At 28.7% G+C, this 20,139-nt stretch overlaps 1 protein-coding gene across 1 annotated transcript in view; it reads right to left on the bottom strand.

The window, feature by feature from the left end:
• Positions 1 to 11,134: 11,134 nt before the first annotated feature.
• The window catches only part of LOC119603407 (zinc finger protein sens), a 41,416-nt gene continuing 32,411 nt past the window's right edge, over positions 11,135 to 20,139 (bottom strand). The window contains exon 5 of the mRNA XM_037955429.1: positions 11,135 to 11,845. Coding sequence (XP_037811357.1) covers positions 11,469 to 11,845 — 377 coding nt within the window. The 3' untranslated portion in view covers positions 11,135 to 11,468. The remainder of the gene's footprint in view (positions 11,846 to 20,139) is intronic.

Here is a 20,139-nt window from a genome sequence, read left to right on the forward strand (position 1 = left end):
ACCGCCTTCATTATTGTTTAATTCTAAATTCTATTTCAGCACTATTCGTCGCACTTTAAATTCATAAGAGTAATTCTGTAAAAACTGATATCAAAATTAAATTGCAGACTTAATCAAAGGTCCTACCATACTTTGGCATATTGATCGGTTTCCTTAATGAATTATCACACCGTTTAAAACCATTAATTTCATAACAACCCAACAAAAACTTGGCAATAACTTTCAATTGTAACCACTTACCTATTAGTATACTTTTCATTGACTTCTAAATATCATAATGATTACATAGCAGGAGTCTAATTAATAATCTTTATCTTGGTTAGTGAAAAACTTCAGTTTTCCATTTTTACGGCTTTTTTCAGCATCTTTAGCAAGATCATTATCAGTATAAGATTATTCTCTTATCATTCCTCTTCTACCATTATTTGTAAAGCCTTTTCACAACGTCTATAGTATGTCCTCCCTGAAAAAAGGGTTGATATCGTTTACCATATAGAAAAAATGTATTCGTATCATTTCCATAGGGTGTCATCAATTTTACTATTGACAATTTTATATTTAATTTGTTTCTATTTTGCATACGAGTATTTATGTTCTTTTTCTCAATCCAAATAACCACGTTTATCTCAATTGCTTTTATATCTGCATATGAAATTTGCCGTTTTTATTTTCAATTTCTTTAATATTTATCGGGTTTTGTGGTATATTTGTATAAAAAAATTGCTATTGTGGGAATTACCTTTTTCGTTTAATTCGTTGTCTTCTTCCGTAGCTGTCTTGCAAAAGATTATCTTCATCTATCCATTTCTATTTTATTGGCGTGACATGAGACATATTCATATGAATATGTAACTAGACATTTAAGATATAAGTAGACCATAAATATCAAAATACCAACCCTTTTTCCTTCTAAATGTAAAACGTCTTTATTGAAAGTAATACGATATAATATTTTTTATACATTTTGACTTAAATGCTTTTTTTTTTTTTTTGTTGTTGCAATGGTCACTTTGGGTAAGTGTTTAGGGAATACTTAACTTAAAAATATTTGGCAATCTATAAATAACAGTTTTATTAATGGAATAGAAAATGTGGAATATTACCTGCATTTTTATATTATTTAGGGAGTTAAGCTAAATTACACAATTGTTAAACAACTTTCTTCACATCAAACCACCAACATATTCATTCAACTCAACAACTTCATTAAATTTGAAAAGAGTAAATTTATCAAATGATCGATAATATCCTGTACTAATAAATTGATAAAGAAATTGCCGCCGAATGCAAGCACAATTTAAAAGAGTTTTCAAAAAAAAAAATCCCAATATAAATTCAAAAAGAAAACCACAAATCAATCTTATGAGAAATTGATCAATAACAAAAGCAATATGTATAATAAGAAATCAGCAACATCCGGTAGTGGGGGAGTCAATAAATGACGACAACAAATTACGTCTACAAAAATACTTTTATGACGGATGAAAATAACTTTTTTCTTTTCAAAATCAATTTATGATGTATTGAGCAGTTTCAGACATAATCTCAATACATTTTGCAAGAAAAGGGCAACGAACGTTAAGTGATCGAGAAATGAGAATAGCGTTATATGGTTTGCATGTTAATTGATTGATTTTATAAGGGATAGAATGCTAATTGTAAGATCAGAGAAATTGAACTGTAAAGAAATTGGTTAAATAAAAATATGTATTAATTTCAAAATATAAGTTAAATTTTGATGCGCAATTTATGGAAAATCATAATCAATCAGAAAATAATCCTCTAGTCCAGATTATTAGCAGTTTATAGACCAGATTATAAGCTGTTTATAGTTCACATAAAATGTAGTCTAAATATAGTACATATATTAAGCAGTTTATAGCCATCTTATAACATGTAGATCGTCTATAGTCTGGACTAAATATTGTATATAGTTTGAACTATAGATTGTCTAAAGTCTGGACTATAGATTGTCTATAGCTTGGACTATATATTGCTTATAGTCTGGATTATATATTTTCTATAGCCTGGACTATAGATTGTCTGTAGTCTGGACTATAGATTGTCTATAGTCTGGACTATAGATTGTCTATAGTCTGGACTATAGATTGTCTATAGTCTGGACTATAGATTGTCTATAGTCTGGACTATAGATTGTCTATAGTCTGGACTATAGATTGTCTATAGTCTGGACTATAGATTGTCTATAGTCTGGACTATAGACTGTCTATAGTCTGGACTATAGATTGTCTATAGTCTGGACTATAGATTGTCTATAGTCTGGACTATAGATTGTCTATAGTCTGGACTATAGATTGTCTATAGTCTGGACTATAAATTGTCTATAGTCTGGACTATAGATTGTCTATAGTTTGGACTATAGATTGTCTATAGCCTGGACTATAGATTGTCTATAGTCAGGACTGTAGATTGTCTATAGTCTGGACTAATGTAGTTTATAGTCTTGACTATAGTTTGCTTATAGTCTGGACTATAGATTGTCTATAGTATGGACTATAGATTTTATATAGTCTGAAATAGATTGTGCATAGTCTTGACTATATATAGTTTATAGTCTGGACTATAGATTGTCTATAGTCTGAAATAGATTGTCCTTAGTCGGGACTATATATAGTAAATAGTCTGGACTATAGATTGTCTATAGTCTGGACTATAGATTGTCTATTGTCTGGACTATAGATTGTCTATTGTCTGGACTATAGATTGTCTATAGTCTGGACTATAGATTGTCTATAGTCTGGACTATAGATTGTCTATATTCTGGACTATAGATTGTCTATAGTCTGGACTATAGATTGTCTATAGTCTGGACTATAGATTGTCTATAGTCTGGACTATAGATTGTCTATAGTCTGGACTATAGATTGTCTTTAGTCTGGACTATAGATTGTCTAGTCTGGACTATAGATTGTCTATAGTCTGGACTATAGATTGTCTATAGTCTGGACTATAGATTGTCTATAGTCTGGACTATAGATTGTCTATAGTCTGGACTATAGATTGTCTATAGTCTGGACTATAGATTGTCTATAGTCTGGACTATAGATTGTCTATAGTCTGGACTATAGATTGTCTATAGTCTGGACTATAGATTGTCTATAGTCTGGACTATAGATTGTCTATAGTCTGGACTACAGATTGTCTATAGTCTGGACTATAGATTGTCTATAGTCTAGACTATAGATTGTCTATAGTCTGGACTATAGATAGTCTATAGTCTGGACTATAGATTGACTGTAATCTGAACTATAGATTGTCTATAGTCTGGGCAATATATTGTATATAATCCGTACTATGGGTTGTTTATATTCTGGACTATAGATTGTCTATAGTCTGGATTATAGATTATGTACATTCTGGACTGTACATTGTCTCTAGTCTGGACTATACATTGTCTATAGTCCGGACTATACATTGTCTATTGTCTGGACTATAGTTCGTCTATAAACTGGACTATAGATTTACTAAAGTCTGGACTATAGATTGTCTATATTGTGGACTATGGATTGCCTATAGTTGTGGATTGCCTACATTCTGGACTGTAGATTGTCTAAATCATGGACTATAGATGGTCTATAGTCTGGACTATTTATTGTCTATAGTTTGGATTGTCTGTTGTCTGGACTATAGTTTGTCTATAGTCTGGTCTGTAGATTTTCTATAGTCTGGACTATAGGTTATCTATGGTCTGGACTATAGATTTTCTATAGTCTTGACATAGATTGTCTATAGTCTGGAGTATAGATTGTATGTAATCTGGACTATAGATTGTCTACAGTCTGGACAATTTTCTATAATCTGGACTATAGATTGTTTATAGTCCGGGCTATAGATTGCCTATAGTTTGAACTATAGATTGGCTACAATCTGGACTATAGATTCTATATAGTCTGGACTATAGATTACATACATTCTGGACTATACATTGTCTATAGTCTGGACTCTAGATTGTTTATAGTCTGGACTATAGATTGATTATAGTCTGGACTATAGATCGTCAATAGTCTGGACAATAGATTGTCTATAGTCTGGAGTAGCGTTGGACTATAGATTATCTATAGTCTGGACTATAGATTGTCTATATTGTGGACTGTGGATTGCCCATAGTTGTGGATTACCTACATTCTGGACTGTAGATTGTCTATAGCCTGGACTATAGATTGTCTATAGTCGTGACTATAGATTGTCTATAGCCTATATTGTCTGGACTACAGATTTGCTATAGTCTTGACATAAATTTTCTATAGTTTGGACTATAGATTATCTACATTATGGACTATAGATTGCCTATAGTCTGGACAATAGATTGCCTATAGTCTGGACTATAGATTGTCTATAGTCTATACAATAGATTGTCTATAGTCTGGACTATAGATTGTCTATAGTTTAGACTATAGATTGTGTATAGGCTAGACCATGGATTGTAGTCTGAACTACAGATAATGTCTATAGTCTGGACTATATAAATGTCAGTTGGCTATCGCTAATTCAATTTGTAGTCTCAAGGGAAACAAATATCCAGATATTAACGAAATCCTGTTATATGCTCATTCAGAGAGAGCGAGGTCAGTCAGTTCAGCTAACTTTGCGAACGGAGAATAGCTTGCAGAAAGCACCTAAAACATTTTCTTTGTTTTTCAGAAAATAAACCACTTTAGGAAAAATTTCTCATGGCAAATATTAAAATGATTATAGCTCCTCTTTTAACATTTTATTAAACATGCGGGTTTCCCAAAAACATTTAAACTAATTAGCCAAGGTACAAACCAAATGCTTTTGAGATGGATACAAAAATACATACATAGTACATACATACATATGTACAAACCTACAAATAGACAGTCATAAACAAAATTATATTTTTCATTATTCTAAGAAAATACAGGGCTTAATATCTTTTACGTCATTCACACTTTAACTCACACTCATATGTGGTGATGAAGTGATGATGACTTTGTATTATCACTAATTTTATTTGCGTGTTTTAATATCATTTAATACTTTTCTTTTTTTTTTATAAAATTTTTAACAATAATAATTATTTTTAAAATGCCATATAAAATGTTTTTAAATGCGAATTTATTACCCCCATCATTATGACTTAATTCTTATGGTTCCCTAAAGATGACTCTACAAAAAAACAACACAATGAAATGAGTTGTTTTCTTTAATAAAAAAACAACTTTTATTTAAAAAAATTAGTTATGTTACCCCTTCTTAAAGACAATAAGAAGGGATAAAGTTATTTATTACTGTAACATCTTAAATATTTAAGATTCCCCTAACTAATTGTATCTATTGTTTAAATTTTGTAATATTTAGAATTTAAGAAGTAATCATTTTGTTTATTTTCATATTTAATTTAATTAAGAATCTTTTGTTTCAATTTGTTGGGGGGTTAGAAGTTTTTTCAAATATATAAAATATTATTGATGCCTACCGTTGGTAGTTCATTCCCTGAGATTCTAGGAAATTCATTTCACTACATGGATTTGGATTATTTTCAAAGTTTTGTCAAACGTTTGACTATTTTGCTGTAATATTTGAACTGATCTTATTAAGAAAGAGCTAATTTCGATATCCGAATTTTGGATTCTATTAAATGAGCGATATGTATTTCCAATTGGTTTTATTATTTCCACCCTATTACAATAATAAAGTTTAGATTACGTTTAATATGTTTCCTACATATCTAAAACAGCATTTTTATATGCACCCTATCTTGGGTATAAAAAAGAGGCCAAGTAGACCTAGAATTGCCAAATTTATTTAAAACAATTAAGAGTTTTATATTCGGCTATATCGAATCTTATATACCCACCATCAAATCGTATGCCGTAAAAGGAATGCTCCTCTGTAAACATCAGGGAGACCAGGCTTAAGTCACTGTTTGTCGTAAAATTTTGTAGAAAGATCCACATAAAATTTGGTAGAGAAATTTTGATGCATATAAAACTTAATTATGTCGAATTTCATCTCTGTACTCGTATTTTTAAGTCAGTAATGAGCGTTAAAGTCATTATCTGAAATGGACCTTATATGGGGGGTAGGGTCTATTATAAACCGATCCCGATTAAATTTGGAACAGATATTTTGGGTTATATATAACTTATTCATGTCGAATTGCATCGCTATATTCGTATTTGTAAGCCGGTAATGAGTATTAATGTCATTTTCTAAAGGGGACCTTATATTATATGGGGGTAGGGTCAATTATAAACCGATCCCGATAAAATTTGGTAGAGAGATTTTGGGTTATATATAACTTATTCATATCGAATTTCATCGCTATATTCGTATTTGTAAGCCGGTGATGAGTATTAATGTCATTTTCTGAAGGGGACCTTATTAATTATGAACCGATCCTTATAAAATTTGATAGAGAGATTTTGACGCATATAAAAGTTATTTATGTCGAATTTCATCGCTATACTCGTATTTTTAAAACAGTTATGACTGTTAAAGCTGTTTTGGGCTATTCGAAATCGCAGACCGATATTGCCCATATACCATACGAAGCAAACCTTATCCATAAAAAATATTTATGGAAAATTTTAACTATCTAGCTCTTTCCGTTCGAACCCTATCGTGATTTCAACAGACACAGGGACGGACATGGCTAGATCGTCTTAATATTTAATAAGAACTCTGCATATATACTTTTGTGGGTCTACGATCTATATTTCGATGTGTTGCAAAGGAAGTGATAAAATCAATATTCCCCTCATCTATTTTGATGGTGGGTATAAAAATTAATTGTGATCGAAATGTTTAAATGCAGTAATTCGTAATTTTTCCCCAGCTGGTACTAAATACTTTCTTGTTTGTGTTAAAAGCTACACTGGTGTAGTCTGTAGTCTAGTCTATAGTCTATAGTCTAGTCTATAGTCTAGTCTATAGTCTAGTCTATAGTCTAGTCTATAGTCTAGTCTATAGTCTAGTCTATAGTCTAGTCTATAGTCTAGTCTATAGTCTAGTCTATAGTCTAGTCTATAGTCTAGTCTATAGTCTAGTCTATAGTCTAGTCTATAGTCTAGTCTATAGTCTAGTCTATAGTCTAGTCTATAGTCTAGTCTATAGTCTAGTCTATAGTCTAGTCTATAGTCTAGTCTATAGTCTAGTCTATAGTCTAGTCTAGTCTATAGTCTAGTCTATAGTCTAGTCTATAGTCTAGTCTATAGTCTAGTCTATAGTCTAGTCTATAGTCTAGTCTATAGTCTAGTCTATAGTCTAGTCTATAGTCTAGTCTATAGTCTAGTCTATAGTCTAGTCTATAGTCTAGTCTATAGTCTAGTCTATAGTCTAGTCTATAGTCTAGTCTATAGTCTAGTCTATAGTCTAGTCTATAGTCTAGTCTATAGTCTAGTCTATAGTCTAGTCTATAGTCTAGTCTATAGTCTAGTCTATAGTCTAGTCTATAGTCTAGTCTATAGTCTAGTCTAGTCTATAGTCTAGTCTATAGTCTAAGTCTATAGTCTAGTCTATAGTCTAGTCTATGTCTAGTCTATAGTCTAGTCTATAGTCTAGTCTATAGTCTAGTCTATAGTCTGGTCTAATAGTCTAGTCTATAGTCTAGTCTATAGTCTAGTCTATAGTCTAGTCTATAGTCTAGTCTATAGTCTAGTCTATAGTCTAGTCTATAGTCTAGTCTATAGTCTAGTCATAGTCTAGTCTATAGTCTAGTCTAGTCTAGTCTATAGTCTATCTATAGTCTAGTCTATAGTCTAGTCATAGTCGTCTATAGTCTAGTCTATAGTCTAGTCTATAGTCTAGTCTATAGTCTAGTCTATAGTCTAGTCTATGTCTAGTCTATAGTCTAGTCTATAGTCTAGTCTATAGTCTAGTCTATAGTCTAGTCTATAGTCTAGTCTATAGTCTAGTCTATAGTCTAGTCTATAGTCTAGTCTAGTCTAGTCTATAGTCTAGTCTATAGTCTAGTCTATAGTCTAGTCTATAGTCTAGTCTATAGTCTAGTCTATAGTCTTGTCTATAGTTAAGTCTATAGTCTAGTTTATAGTCTAGTCTGTAGTCTAGTCTTGTCTAGTCTAGTCTTGTCTAGTCTAGTCTAGTCTAGTCTAGTCGATAGTCTAGTCTAGTCTAGTCTTGTCTAGTCTAGTCTAGTCTAGTCTAGTCTAGTCTAGTCTAGTCTAGTCTAGTCTAGTCTAGTCTAGTCTAGTCTAGTCTTTAGTCTAGTCTAGTCTTTAGTCTAGTCTAGTCTAGTCTAGTCTATAGTCTAGTCTATGGTCTTGTCTATAGTCCAGTCTAGTCTATAGTCTAGTCTCTAGCCTAGTCTATGGTCTAGTCTATAGTCTAGTCTATAGTCTAGCCTATAGTCTAGTCTATAGTCTACAGTCTAGTTTATAGTCTGTATGCTAGACTATGTCAAAACATTTTTAATAAATTCAATAGACTTCTTCTTTTTTAATTTTCATTATAATTTTTGTTTTATTTTTCAACATAAAAATTTTTCACTTAAATTACTAAGATTTCATAATAACATTAAATATTACACATTTTCTGTTTTTTCAGTTTTAATTAATTAAGAAAAAAATTTAATTTATTACAGCTAAAAAATCTCTTTGGAATGATTGTTGTTAAATATTTTTATATATATAATACATATTAAATATTATTAGTCAATACATAATTATTTATATTAATAATATCAAAATAGAACTTAAATTAAAAAAAAAAACAAAAATATTTTAAATATTTTAAATAAATTTTTAGCAAAAATTTCAATATGTATAATAGGCTCAACTAACTACAATTATTTAGTAAAATTTTTTATTATTAATTTATTGTTTTTAAAAGCAATAATATTTATATGGAATACAAATTTACATTATTATTTTTTTTTATTTTTAAATAATTAAGTTTTAATTATTTAATTATTTATTTATAATTTTAAATATAATACATTTACTAATTACTAATGGAATTTACATTTAAAAATTATTTAAATTCTTTGGTTAAATTTACATTGGTTTAATTTAGGGGTTCAAAATTTACACTAAAATATAGATTATTTATTTAACATTGATTTTTATTTAGTTGGTTTTTTGTTAATAAATATTTATTTAAAGTGTAATTTTAGTTTGGCAACAAGGGAGTTTTTCATGATTATTTGGTTTTAATAATTTTTGAGGAAAATTAAAAGGGTTTTTGTTGAAAAAATTTAAATAATAAAGGGGATTTCAGTTTGTTTGTGTTGGCTTTAGAAAATTGTTGAAAGTTTGTATCCGCATTGTATATGTAGCTAGAAAAAACCTTTTAGCAACATGTTGCTTAACATATTAGCTTTCAAAAAGTTTTTATAGATTTTATTTTTGCTGAAGTAATACGACTTAAAAATCGACTTTGTTTTTATAATGTTGAGAACAACATATTAAGCAACATTTGTTTTCAATTTTGTGTTTTAAAAAACATGATTATAATATAGCAACATGTGGCTGAGTACTTTTATTTTCCAAGCTGTTATGGACATTATTTTTTTCGGTAGAAATACGACTGTGTTCTAATAATGTTTCCAAGAACATTTTAACGATATTTGCCTTCACTTTATGTTTTCAAAAACATGATCTATGTTTAGCCACATGTTGCTGAATACATTTACTTCTCAGAGGTTTTCATGAACTTCATTTTTCCAGCATTAACATTAACAGCATTTTAAAAGTGTTTTTATAATGTTGATGAACTTAACAACATGTTGCTGAATACTTTTACTTTCTAAAAGTTATTATATACATTATTTTTGCGTCAGTCATACTTGTTTACAACAACATATTTAGCTACATTTTGCTTCACCTTATGGATTCTACAACATGATGAAAGCTTAGCAACAAATTGCTGAATACGTTACTTTTGCTTACATTATATCAACAGTTTGATTGTGTTTCAATAACTTGAGAAACAATATGTTTAGCTACATTTGCAGCCACTTTATTTTAGAAATACTGCGATTAAATCTTAGCAACATGTTGTTTAATATGTTTAATATCTAGCAGATTTCATAGACATTACTTTAGCAGAAGTAATATTAACGACACAACACATGTTTAACAACATTAGACTTCACATTATGTTTTCAACAAAATGTTGTTGAACATAATGTCTAAGCAACTTGTTGTTGTTCACGTTGACTTTACAAAGAATCACAATAAGATCACTTTTCATTAAGTAATTTGAACAATACGACTGTATTCCAATAAATTTCGAAACAACATATTTAGCGACTTTATGCTTCAAATACGGTGATTAAATCTAAGCAACATGTTGATGAATATTTTTACTTTCCAGAAGAATAAATGGATATTACTTTAGCAGTAGTAATATTAACATTAAAACCACTGCGTTTCAATAATGTTAAAAACTACATGTTTAATAACATTAGCTTTCACATTATGTCTTCAACAAAATGTTGTTGAACATAATGTCTAAGCAACTTGTTGCTGTTTACGTTTGCTTTACAAAGAATCACAATAAGATCACTTTTCCTTAAATAATGTGAACAATACGACTGTATTCCAATGACCTTCGAAACAACATGTTTAGCGAATTTATGTTTCAAATACAGTGATTACTTTAGCAGTAGTAATTATTTTTAATAATAAAACCACGTTTCCATAATGTTAAAAACTATATGTTTAACAACATTAGCTTTCACATTATGTTTTCAACAAAATGTTTCGCAACATGTTGATATATGCAATGTTTTAAAGTCAGTTATAAACCATTTACACAGGAATGTTTTGTATCAAAAGTTTTAAAACGTCTTACATCAAATCTATTTAAGCTTTAAGGCAAGAAGTTAAAAAAAAAACTAAAAAGTTTTAACAAATGTTTAAGCAACTTGTTTAGATACACTTTACTAAGTAAGTTTTATATAAAAAATTTGTTACAAAAAGTTTTTATAAAATCACTTTAAACTATGAGGTAAACTTTTAAAAATTGTTAAACAAATATGTTTAGATACATGTTGCCAAGCTTTTCTTTTATGTTAGGCTTTAAATCATTACATGTTTGGGTGCAGTTCTGGTAACTATATCAACAAATTTCCAAAATCAACTGATTTTTTCAAATATTTTTTAGATATTTTTTTTTAAAATTTAGAAAATTTTCTTTTTTTAAGAAATAAATAAATTAAAATTTTGAGTTTTTTCTATAACCGTAGTATTTAATATTGCACATGTTCGTTGTTCGGGCCTGCTGTTGAGTACTTGAGTAGAATGTTGCAGCTGATGATGTTGCTGCTGCTGTTGAAGCTGTTGCTGCTGATGATGATGATGCTGCTGCGAATGAGCATGCTGTTGCAGTTGAGAATGCAACAGCATTTGCGTATGATGTTGCGAAGAGGATGTTAAAGGCAAATGAGACTGCTGATGATGATGTTGTTGTTGTTGCTGATGATGTATTACATCTTGTTCCTGCTGCTGATGTTGCTGATGTTATACCAACAGCGATACTTTTTGACAATTCATAGCAGTCAGCTGAGCATTTAGAGCAGCATTACCATTTGGAGGCCCTGAGGTGGCCGAACCCATGCCATTTTGCATATGACTAGCACCATCCGCCGCCACAGCGGCCGCTGAAGCAGCTGCTGCCGCCAAAAATTCCACTTTACCCATATTGCGTTCGATTAAGGGACCCAGATTAGTATGTTGCGTCTCTTTGTGTCTTCTCAAATCGACTTTACGTTGAAATGATTTGTGACACAATTTACAGGAGAAAGGTTTATAGCCGGTGTGTTTGCGTGAGTGGGTGATGAGGTTGGAACTTTGACTGAAAGCTTTACCGCAAACTTGGCACTTGTGTGGTTTTTCACCTGCAATGAGAAAAGAAAATTTCATTTATTATTTAAATTGCTCCATATAAAAAATACATCTAAAGGAGGGTTTATTTTTTGTTCAACAGAAATCATAAAAAATAGAAAATCTCAGGGTCGTTGTGTTTAAAAGTAGAAAATAAAAACGTTTTTTGTTTAAACGCCAACGTTCAAAAGCAAAGAAAAATCAATAAACTCATAAAAATCTGCGCAAAACTTTAGTTAAAAATTATATTTTTTTCTTTTTATCATAAATATTTTAAGAAGACAAAATTTAGACGAGAGTAAGTTTTCCAGCGTAGAAGGAAAAAAAAATCATCAGTAGAGTGCAAATTTTAATGTTTAAAAGAGCAGGGAGGGGTTGAGAAGGGGGGGTTAGATTGGTGAAAAGTTATTTTTTCCCAAAAAAGTACTTTTAGCAAAAAATCTGTGAAGTAGGAGCAAACAATCTTCAGTCGAGGACAAATTCAAATGTTTGAAAGAGCAGCGAGGAGCTAAAAGGAGCTATTTCCCCCTAAAAGGTACTTTTCCCAGAAAATCTGTAAAATTAAGATTGCAAGTATTAGATTCTTTAAAGAAAGTAAAAAAAGTACTTTTTATTAGAAAAGTACTGTTTACAAGAAAAGTACTTTTTATAAAAAAAAAGTACTGTTTATAAGAAAAGTACATTTTATAAGAAAAGTACTTTTTATAAGAAATGTTCTTTTTATAAGAAAAGTACTTTTTATAAAGAAAAGTACTGTTTATTAGAAAAGTACTTTTTATAAAGAAAGGCACTATTTATAAGAAAATACTTTTTATAAGAAAAGTACTTTTTGTAAGTAAAGTGCTTTTTATAAGAAAAGTATTTTTATAAGAAAAGTACTTTTTATAAGAAAACTACTTTTTATAAGAAAACTACTTTTTATAAGAAAAGTACCTTTCATAAGAAAAGTGCTTTTTATAAGAAAAGTACCTTTCATAAGAAAAGTGCTTTTTATAAGAAAAGTACTTTTCCCAAAAAAATTTTTAAATTATGATTGCAAATATTTGTTGTTTTAAAGGGTGTGACAAAAAAGTACTGTTAATTTATATTTTCCCCCTTTTCAAACTTTGCCCCGCTACTACTTCTTTGATTTCCATTACACTTCAATTTACCACAAACAATTTTCCATATAAAATGTTCATGTTATTGTTGTTGCTTTGAATCAATGTCTGCCACCATTTTTCTCATAAAATACCATATGCCCCATATAAATACACACTTTACTTAGAAACAACCTAAACCCCCATATAACAATTGCTACCATCCCCACCCCCCTTTGCTCACTTTTATGTCTGTGCTTGCAAATGCCACCCTTAAACTTAAACAAAATTTTTACTTAAAGCTTAATTTGCCAAAATAATATATTCGGAAATTTTGTTTAAATTTCAAATATATTTTGTGGTTTTCTAAATATTGTGGTTTTATTTCTATATAAAATTTCATTTCATAGTCATACTTTAAATTGTACTTTTTTCTTGGCTTTTTCTTTAAAATATATTTAAATTCATTGCTGTCTAAAGCAATTTGCTTTGAAGAGCAGAAAAAAAGAACTTTATTGGTTTGTATTGTTTTTTTTAAGAATTTTGTTAAAATTGCTTTAAATTTTGTAATCATTTTTACGTTTAGGGTTCGAGGAATTTTTGATTAACTTTTAAGGAATTTAATCTTTTTATTGTTTAATGGTGTTTTTTTTCTTAATCTTTATTAATATTTAGGGAATAAAAGTTTTTAATTTAGATTTGATTTAATCGCTTATAAACAAAATAGGTTTCTGCGTTGTTTTTGAATGAAAATGGAACATATTTTATTTAGAAAATGTTGAAGATGATAACAAATGTTAGTAGTTAGTTAGTTTGAAAGGAGGATGTATATACATCAAATCCGAAGAAATACACCTAGGCCTCTATCGGGCCTGTTGTGCGCTCCTTAACCAGTTCCTCAGGTGGGAATCGAACCCACCACCCCCGGTCTACCAGACTAGAACACTAACCACTAACCTACCGGAGGCCACAACCTACCGGAGGCCACTAACAAATGTTAAGCAACATTTTTTGAAACAAATTGCACCAAATTGTGCCAAGCAACATGTAACTAAACATGTTGGAATGTCCCTACACTTATGAGGACTGTTATTTCACAAGGTTTTGAAAGACTGAATACTATCTTAAGTAACCTTTTTTCTAACTTAATAAAGAAAATATGTTTAGATACCTAAATTGTTTAAAGAGTTAAATTGTAAACATGTTGCCAGACATACTTTTATAACTAAAAACGGAATGTATGGGAAATATTTTGCAACATGTTAGAAAACATATTTATGTTGATATAACATACAAAAACATTAGGGGAAACAATTTTTCTTTAGCAACAAAAGGGAAATAGTAATTAAAGATGTTGTGTCGCAACATGTTGCTAAATAGAAATTTTGAAGCAATATAAAAACTGAAGTAAGTATTCAAACAGATCTAACTAACTAACTAACTAACTAACTAACTAACAAACTAACTAACTAACTACTAACTAACTAACTAACTAACTACTACTAACTAACTAACTAACTAACTAACTAACTAACTAACTAACTAACTAACTAACTAACTACTACTAACTAACTAACTACTAACTAACTAACTAACTAACTAACTAACTAACTACTAACTAACTAACTAACTAACTACTAACTAACTAACTAACTAACTAACTAACTAACTAACTAACTAACTAACTAACTAACTAACTAACTAACTAACTAACTAACTAACTAACTAACTAACTAACTAACTAACTAACTAACTAACTAACTAACTAACTAACTAACTAACTAACTAACTAACTAACTAACTACTAACTAACTAACTACTAACTAACTAACTAACTAACTAACTAACTAACTAACTAACTAACTAACTAACTAACTAACTAACTAACTAACTAACTAACTAACTACTAACTAACTAACTAACTAACTAACTAACTAACTAACTAACTAACTAACTAACTAACTAACTAACTACTAACTAACTAACTAACTAACTAACTAACTAACTAACTAACTAACTAACTAACTAACTAACTAACTAACTAACTAACTAACTAACTAACTAACTAACTAACTAACTAACTAACTAACTAACTAACTAACTAACTAACTAACTAACTAACTAACTAACTAACTAACTAACTAACTAACTAACTAACTAACTAACTAACTAACTAACTAACTAACTAACTACTAACTAACTAACTAACTAACTAACTAACTAACTAACTAACTACTACTAACTAACTAACTAACTAACTACTAACTACTAACTAACTAACTAACTAACTAACTAACTAACTAACTAACTAACTAACTAACTAACTAACTAACTAACTAACTAACTAACTAACTAACTAACTAACTAACTAACTAACTAACTAACTAACTAACTAACTAACTAACTAACTAACTAACTAACTAACTAACTAACTAACTAACTAACTAACTAACTAACTAACTACTAACTAACTAACTAACTAACTAACTACTAACTAACTAACTAACTAACTACTAACTAACTAACTAACTAACTAACTAACTAACTAACTAACTAACTAACTAACTAACTAACTAACTAACTAACTAACTACTAACTAACTAACTAACTAACTAACTAACTAACTAACTAACTAACTAACTAACTAACTAACTAACTAACTAACTAACTAACTACTAACTAACTAACTAACTAACTAACTAACTAACTAACTACTAACTAACTAACTAACTAACTAACTAACTAACTAACTAACTAACTAACTAACTAACTAACTAACTAACTAACTAACTAACTAACTAACTAACTAACTAACTAACTAACTAACTAACTAACTAACTAACTAACTAACTAACTAACTAACTAACTAACTAACTAACTAACTAACTAACTAACTAACTAACTAACTAACTAACATAACTAACTAACTAACTAACTAACTAACTAACTAACTAACTAACTAACTAACTAACTAACTAACTAACTAACTAACTAACTAACTAACTAACTAACTAACTAACTAACTAACTAACTAACTAACTAACTAACTAACTAACTAACTAACTACTAACTAACTAACTAACTAACTAACTAACTAACTAACTAACTAACTAACTAACTAACTAACTAACTAACTAACTACTAACACTAACTAACTAACTAACTAACTAACTACTAACTACTAACTAACTAACTAACTAACTAACTAACTACTAACTAACTACTAACTAACTAACTAACTAACTAACTAACTACTAACTAACTAACTAACTAACTACTACTAACTAACAACTAACTAACTACTAACTAACTAACTAACTAACTACTAACTAACTACTAACTACTAACTAACTAACTAACTAACTATTAACTAACTAACTAACTAACTAACTAACTAACTAACTAACTAACTAACTAACTAACTAAATAACTATTTAACTAAATAAATCTTAACATGTTGCTGTTTAAAAAAACTTAAGGTACGTTCTCATCTACCAAATATTTGACGAAAAAGATGTGACCCCTAAAAAATCCACATTTTGTTTTCTTTTGAATATTTTTATTTTCATAAAATTAATGTTATCACTTTACAACGTCTTGTAATGTTGTTTCGAGATTATTTGCTATTACGAAAATTATGTCAGATCAAAAAAAAAAAAAAAAATTGTGTTTTTTAAAATTACACTTTAATAAAATCTACTTTTTATAATGTATTTCGATACATGATAACCTTTGCAACATGTTGCTGAAACACAAAAACTGAGAAATATAGATTTAACAATGTTTTCGGATTAAAACTTTAAGAAAAAATAAATGCAACTGCTCTATTACATTTCCTTACTTTAAACCTTTAACTTTAAATCATATATTTTCTTTCAAAAAAAAAAAAAAAAAAGCGGAAAAATCAATATTCTCACTAAAACCTCAACAAATAAATGTTCTTTCTTAAAATCTAAACAAACAACACTTACAAAAGAACACATATGTATGAATGTTTGAATATGTGAAAAAAATTACCACTGTAAATACAGACACATTAAAATTCTCATACCTTACTAGCATTTCATTTTCCGTTTTTTTTTTTCACTTTCAAGATTTTTCTTTTTCTTTTTGCAACATTAGCAGCACAACACAATACATTAGACAACAAACATACCTACAGACCTTAACACAGCATCCTACAAACAATTTGAATCCATGCTTTAAACTAAACAGATTTCAATGATTTTTAGCCATGATACAGATTTGTAACTCGTACTCCATGTTATATCCTTTATATTTAAAATGAAAGGATATAAAATGTGTAAATGTTGAAGAGAAAAACACACAAACAAATAAAACAAACACTAAAGGGATAGAAATGGGTAATAGGAGAAGAAATGGTAAAATATATATGTACATATGTATGTATGTGTAGGAAAAAGCACAAGAATTTTAACTACAAACACAAGCAGCTGTAGTTCTTACACATATACATACATATGTATGTATGTAATTGAAGAGTCTTATGTATGTCACAATACATTATATACTCGTACCCTGAAATAGTAAATACAAAAAAAAAAAAACGACAAAAATCTGTACAGAATGCAAGCAAGAAAAGAAAGCAGCAAAATCATTAAACTTGTCTATTTAAGATCTAAAACTCCCAGCTTTCCTTGTACTACTAAACGTATAATCATTATTATCTATTTGTCTATTGTATATAGTACGTATACGTACATATTGGTATACAAATGTATATATACTTTTGTAAGTATATATACATACATATGTTGCATAGTCATTTACCCAAACTGTTAAGGAACTAGAAAGTTTGAGTTGAATTGAGTACATAATGATATTGCAGGGACGTGATTGTTAAAACATTCGACCATTGGGATGTACTTTGATTCACTAACAGATTTTCTAGTTCCCAAAGTAAGAAGAAGATGGAGAATTCAATAGTAGTAGAAGTAGAGTTAAAGCTGCCAGATACATATACAGTTTTACACGTTTTTTGTTTCTTTTTTAACAGGGAGGGCCTTGCATTGGGTGATGGTATCATAATGTTTGCAATTTATATACAACTAGTATAAACGTATAATTACAACAAAGAAATTTGTTGTTTAACAGAGATGAGTTAAAACTTTAGGGCTTAGAATGTTAGAGTAGAGATTTTTGGGAGTAATTGGTTGGATTTAAAGTAGAAATATGAGAAAAACAGTGTTTTTTAAGGATAGCAATCATTTGCTAGAAAATTTACTTTAAAATAGTACTTTTTTAAAAAAAGTACTTTTTTAAAAAAGTACTTTTTTATTAAAAGGTACTTTTAGCGCCTTAATATGGTGCTGAAAAAGTTCTTTTGCTAAATTTTGATATATTAAGTTTTTGTTATTTTATACAACTATTTTTTACTAAAAATATTATTTTGGTTTCGGCAACATGTTGCTGGCAAAATTTTATACAGATTTTGTAAAATAGTACTTAGAATAAGATTAAAAAAGTTTATAAAATATATAGCAATCATTTGCAAGAAAATTTTCTTTAAAAAGTAGTGTTTTTTCAAAAAGTACTATTTATACAAAAAGTACTTTTTACCAAAAATTATTGTAATTGAAAGTATTTTTACACGCAAACAGTTTTAGAAAGTTTTTAAGAAAATAAATGTAAAAAGTGCTATCCAAAAAGTACTTTTTTACAAAAAGTACTTTCTTAAAAAGTTTTAGTAAAAGGTACTTTCTTTAGTATCTTTTTGGCAAAACAACTATTACCCAACTATGGTTAAACGTAAAACAATATATATGCTCACTTCAAACTTTTGCTTAAAAATTTCTAAATTTCCAAGCACGTTCGCCTTGTAACGGCCCAGATAACGTCACGTACTAAAGCACAGATTATATTAAAGGGAGTCAAATGTTCAGCTTTGAAAGTTTCTTTTACTCGTTTTTCTTTATTTTATCAAAAATATATTTTATTTTTTAACTAAAGCAAAGTTCTTTTTTTATTTATCACTGATTCAGTTGGTTGAAAAAGTGAAGGGAGAAGGTGGGGGGTTACTCACAAGGCGTTGTCTAGTAGTAGTTTTTTCATATATTTCGTAAATAAAAATTCTTTTTAAATCTTTGCTTTTTTCCTTGAACATTTTTCTTTTTTTTTTCATATTTTGTTTATTTTTCCTTTTTTTCTTGGTTCAAGTTTATTTATTGTATGATTTTTTTAGATATTTTTGTTTATTTTTAATTTTTTTCCTGTTTCTCAAGGAGTTTGAAAGGAAAATGTAAAGGTACATTTATGTTGGAGTGTTTGCAGCATGTTTGTTTTATAGATTGTTTTAAAAGTTGTTATTTTGATTTTTCTTGTTTTTTTTTTAACTTGGCATTTAAGATTTGTTGTCGGGGAATAAAATAAAAATCAATGGTCTGCAAAAAATGAACAACAAAAGAAACTAAATTTGTTGGCAGTTAAGAATTTTTTTAATATAATTTCCATAAAGAGTTTTTTAAATAAAGAAAAAATCTTTAAAAATTAAAATATTTATCTTTTGGTAAAGCTACAATGTTTAGCAACATGTTTCTAAACTAGTTCTTGTTGTAAACATTTTTCGAAATATTAAAATTTTGTTAATTTTATTATAATAACTTTTAAAGTAAAGACTTCATATAAATGTACTTTTAAATTAACAAATTGTAAACATTTCTAGCAACATGTTGCTAACAATATTTTTTTGGAAAATATAGAGGCTGAATGTTAAATTCTTCTAAGAATCTACAAAATTAAGAGATTTTTATATAAAGTGAGATTTTCTAATAAGAACTGTTCTGATTGCAATTAGTTGTACCAGCAACATGTTGAAAATACAAATCAATTCCTCTTAAACATTTGTTTAAAAAAATCTTGTTGTGAATTTATAAATTCAGAAAATTATTAAAGATTTGAAGGAATTAATAAAAGATGTTGCAAAAGTAAGTAGTGGTGGCCTTCGGTAGTAGTTCTAATTTGTTAAACCGGTAGTTGTATGTTTAGATTCCGACCTGAGGCATTGGTAAGAAAGTGCACAACAGGCCCGGTAGAAGTCTATGTGTATTTCTTCGGATTTTATGTAACATATGTACATCCTCCTTTTAGATGAACTAACGAACGAACGAACGAACGAACGAGCTAACTAACTAACTAACTAACTAACTAACTAACTAACTAACTAACTAACTAACTAACTAACTAACTAACTAACTAACTAACTAACTAAC

This window comes from Lucilia sericata, unplaced genomic scaffold, assembly GCF_015586225.1.
Source record: "Lucilia sericata isolate MDLA Ls3-8-SP2 unplaced genomic scaffold, ASM1558622v1 Contig000302F_arrow, whole genome shotgun sequence".
NCBI lineage: Eukaryota > Metazoa > Arthropoda > Insecta > Diptera > Calliphoridae > Lucilia > Lucilia sericata.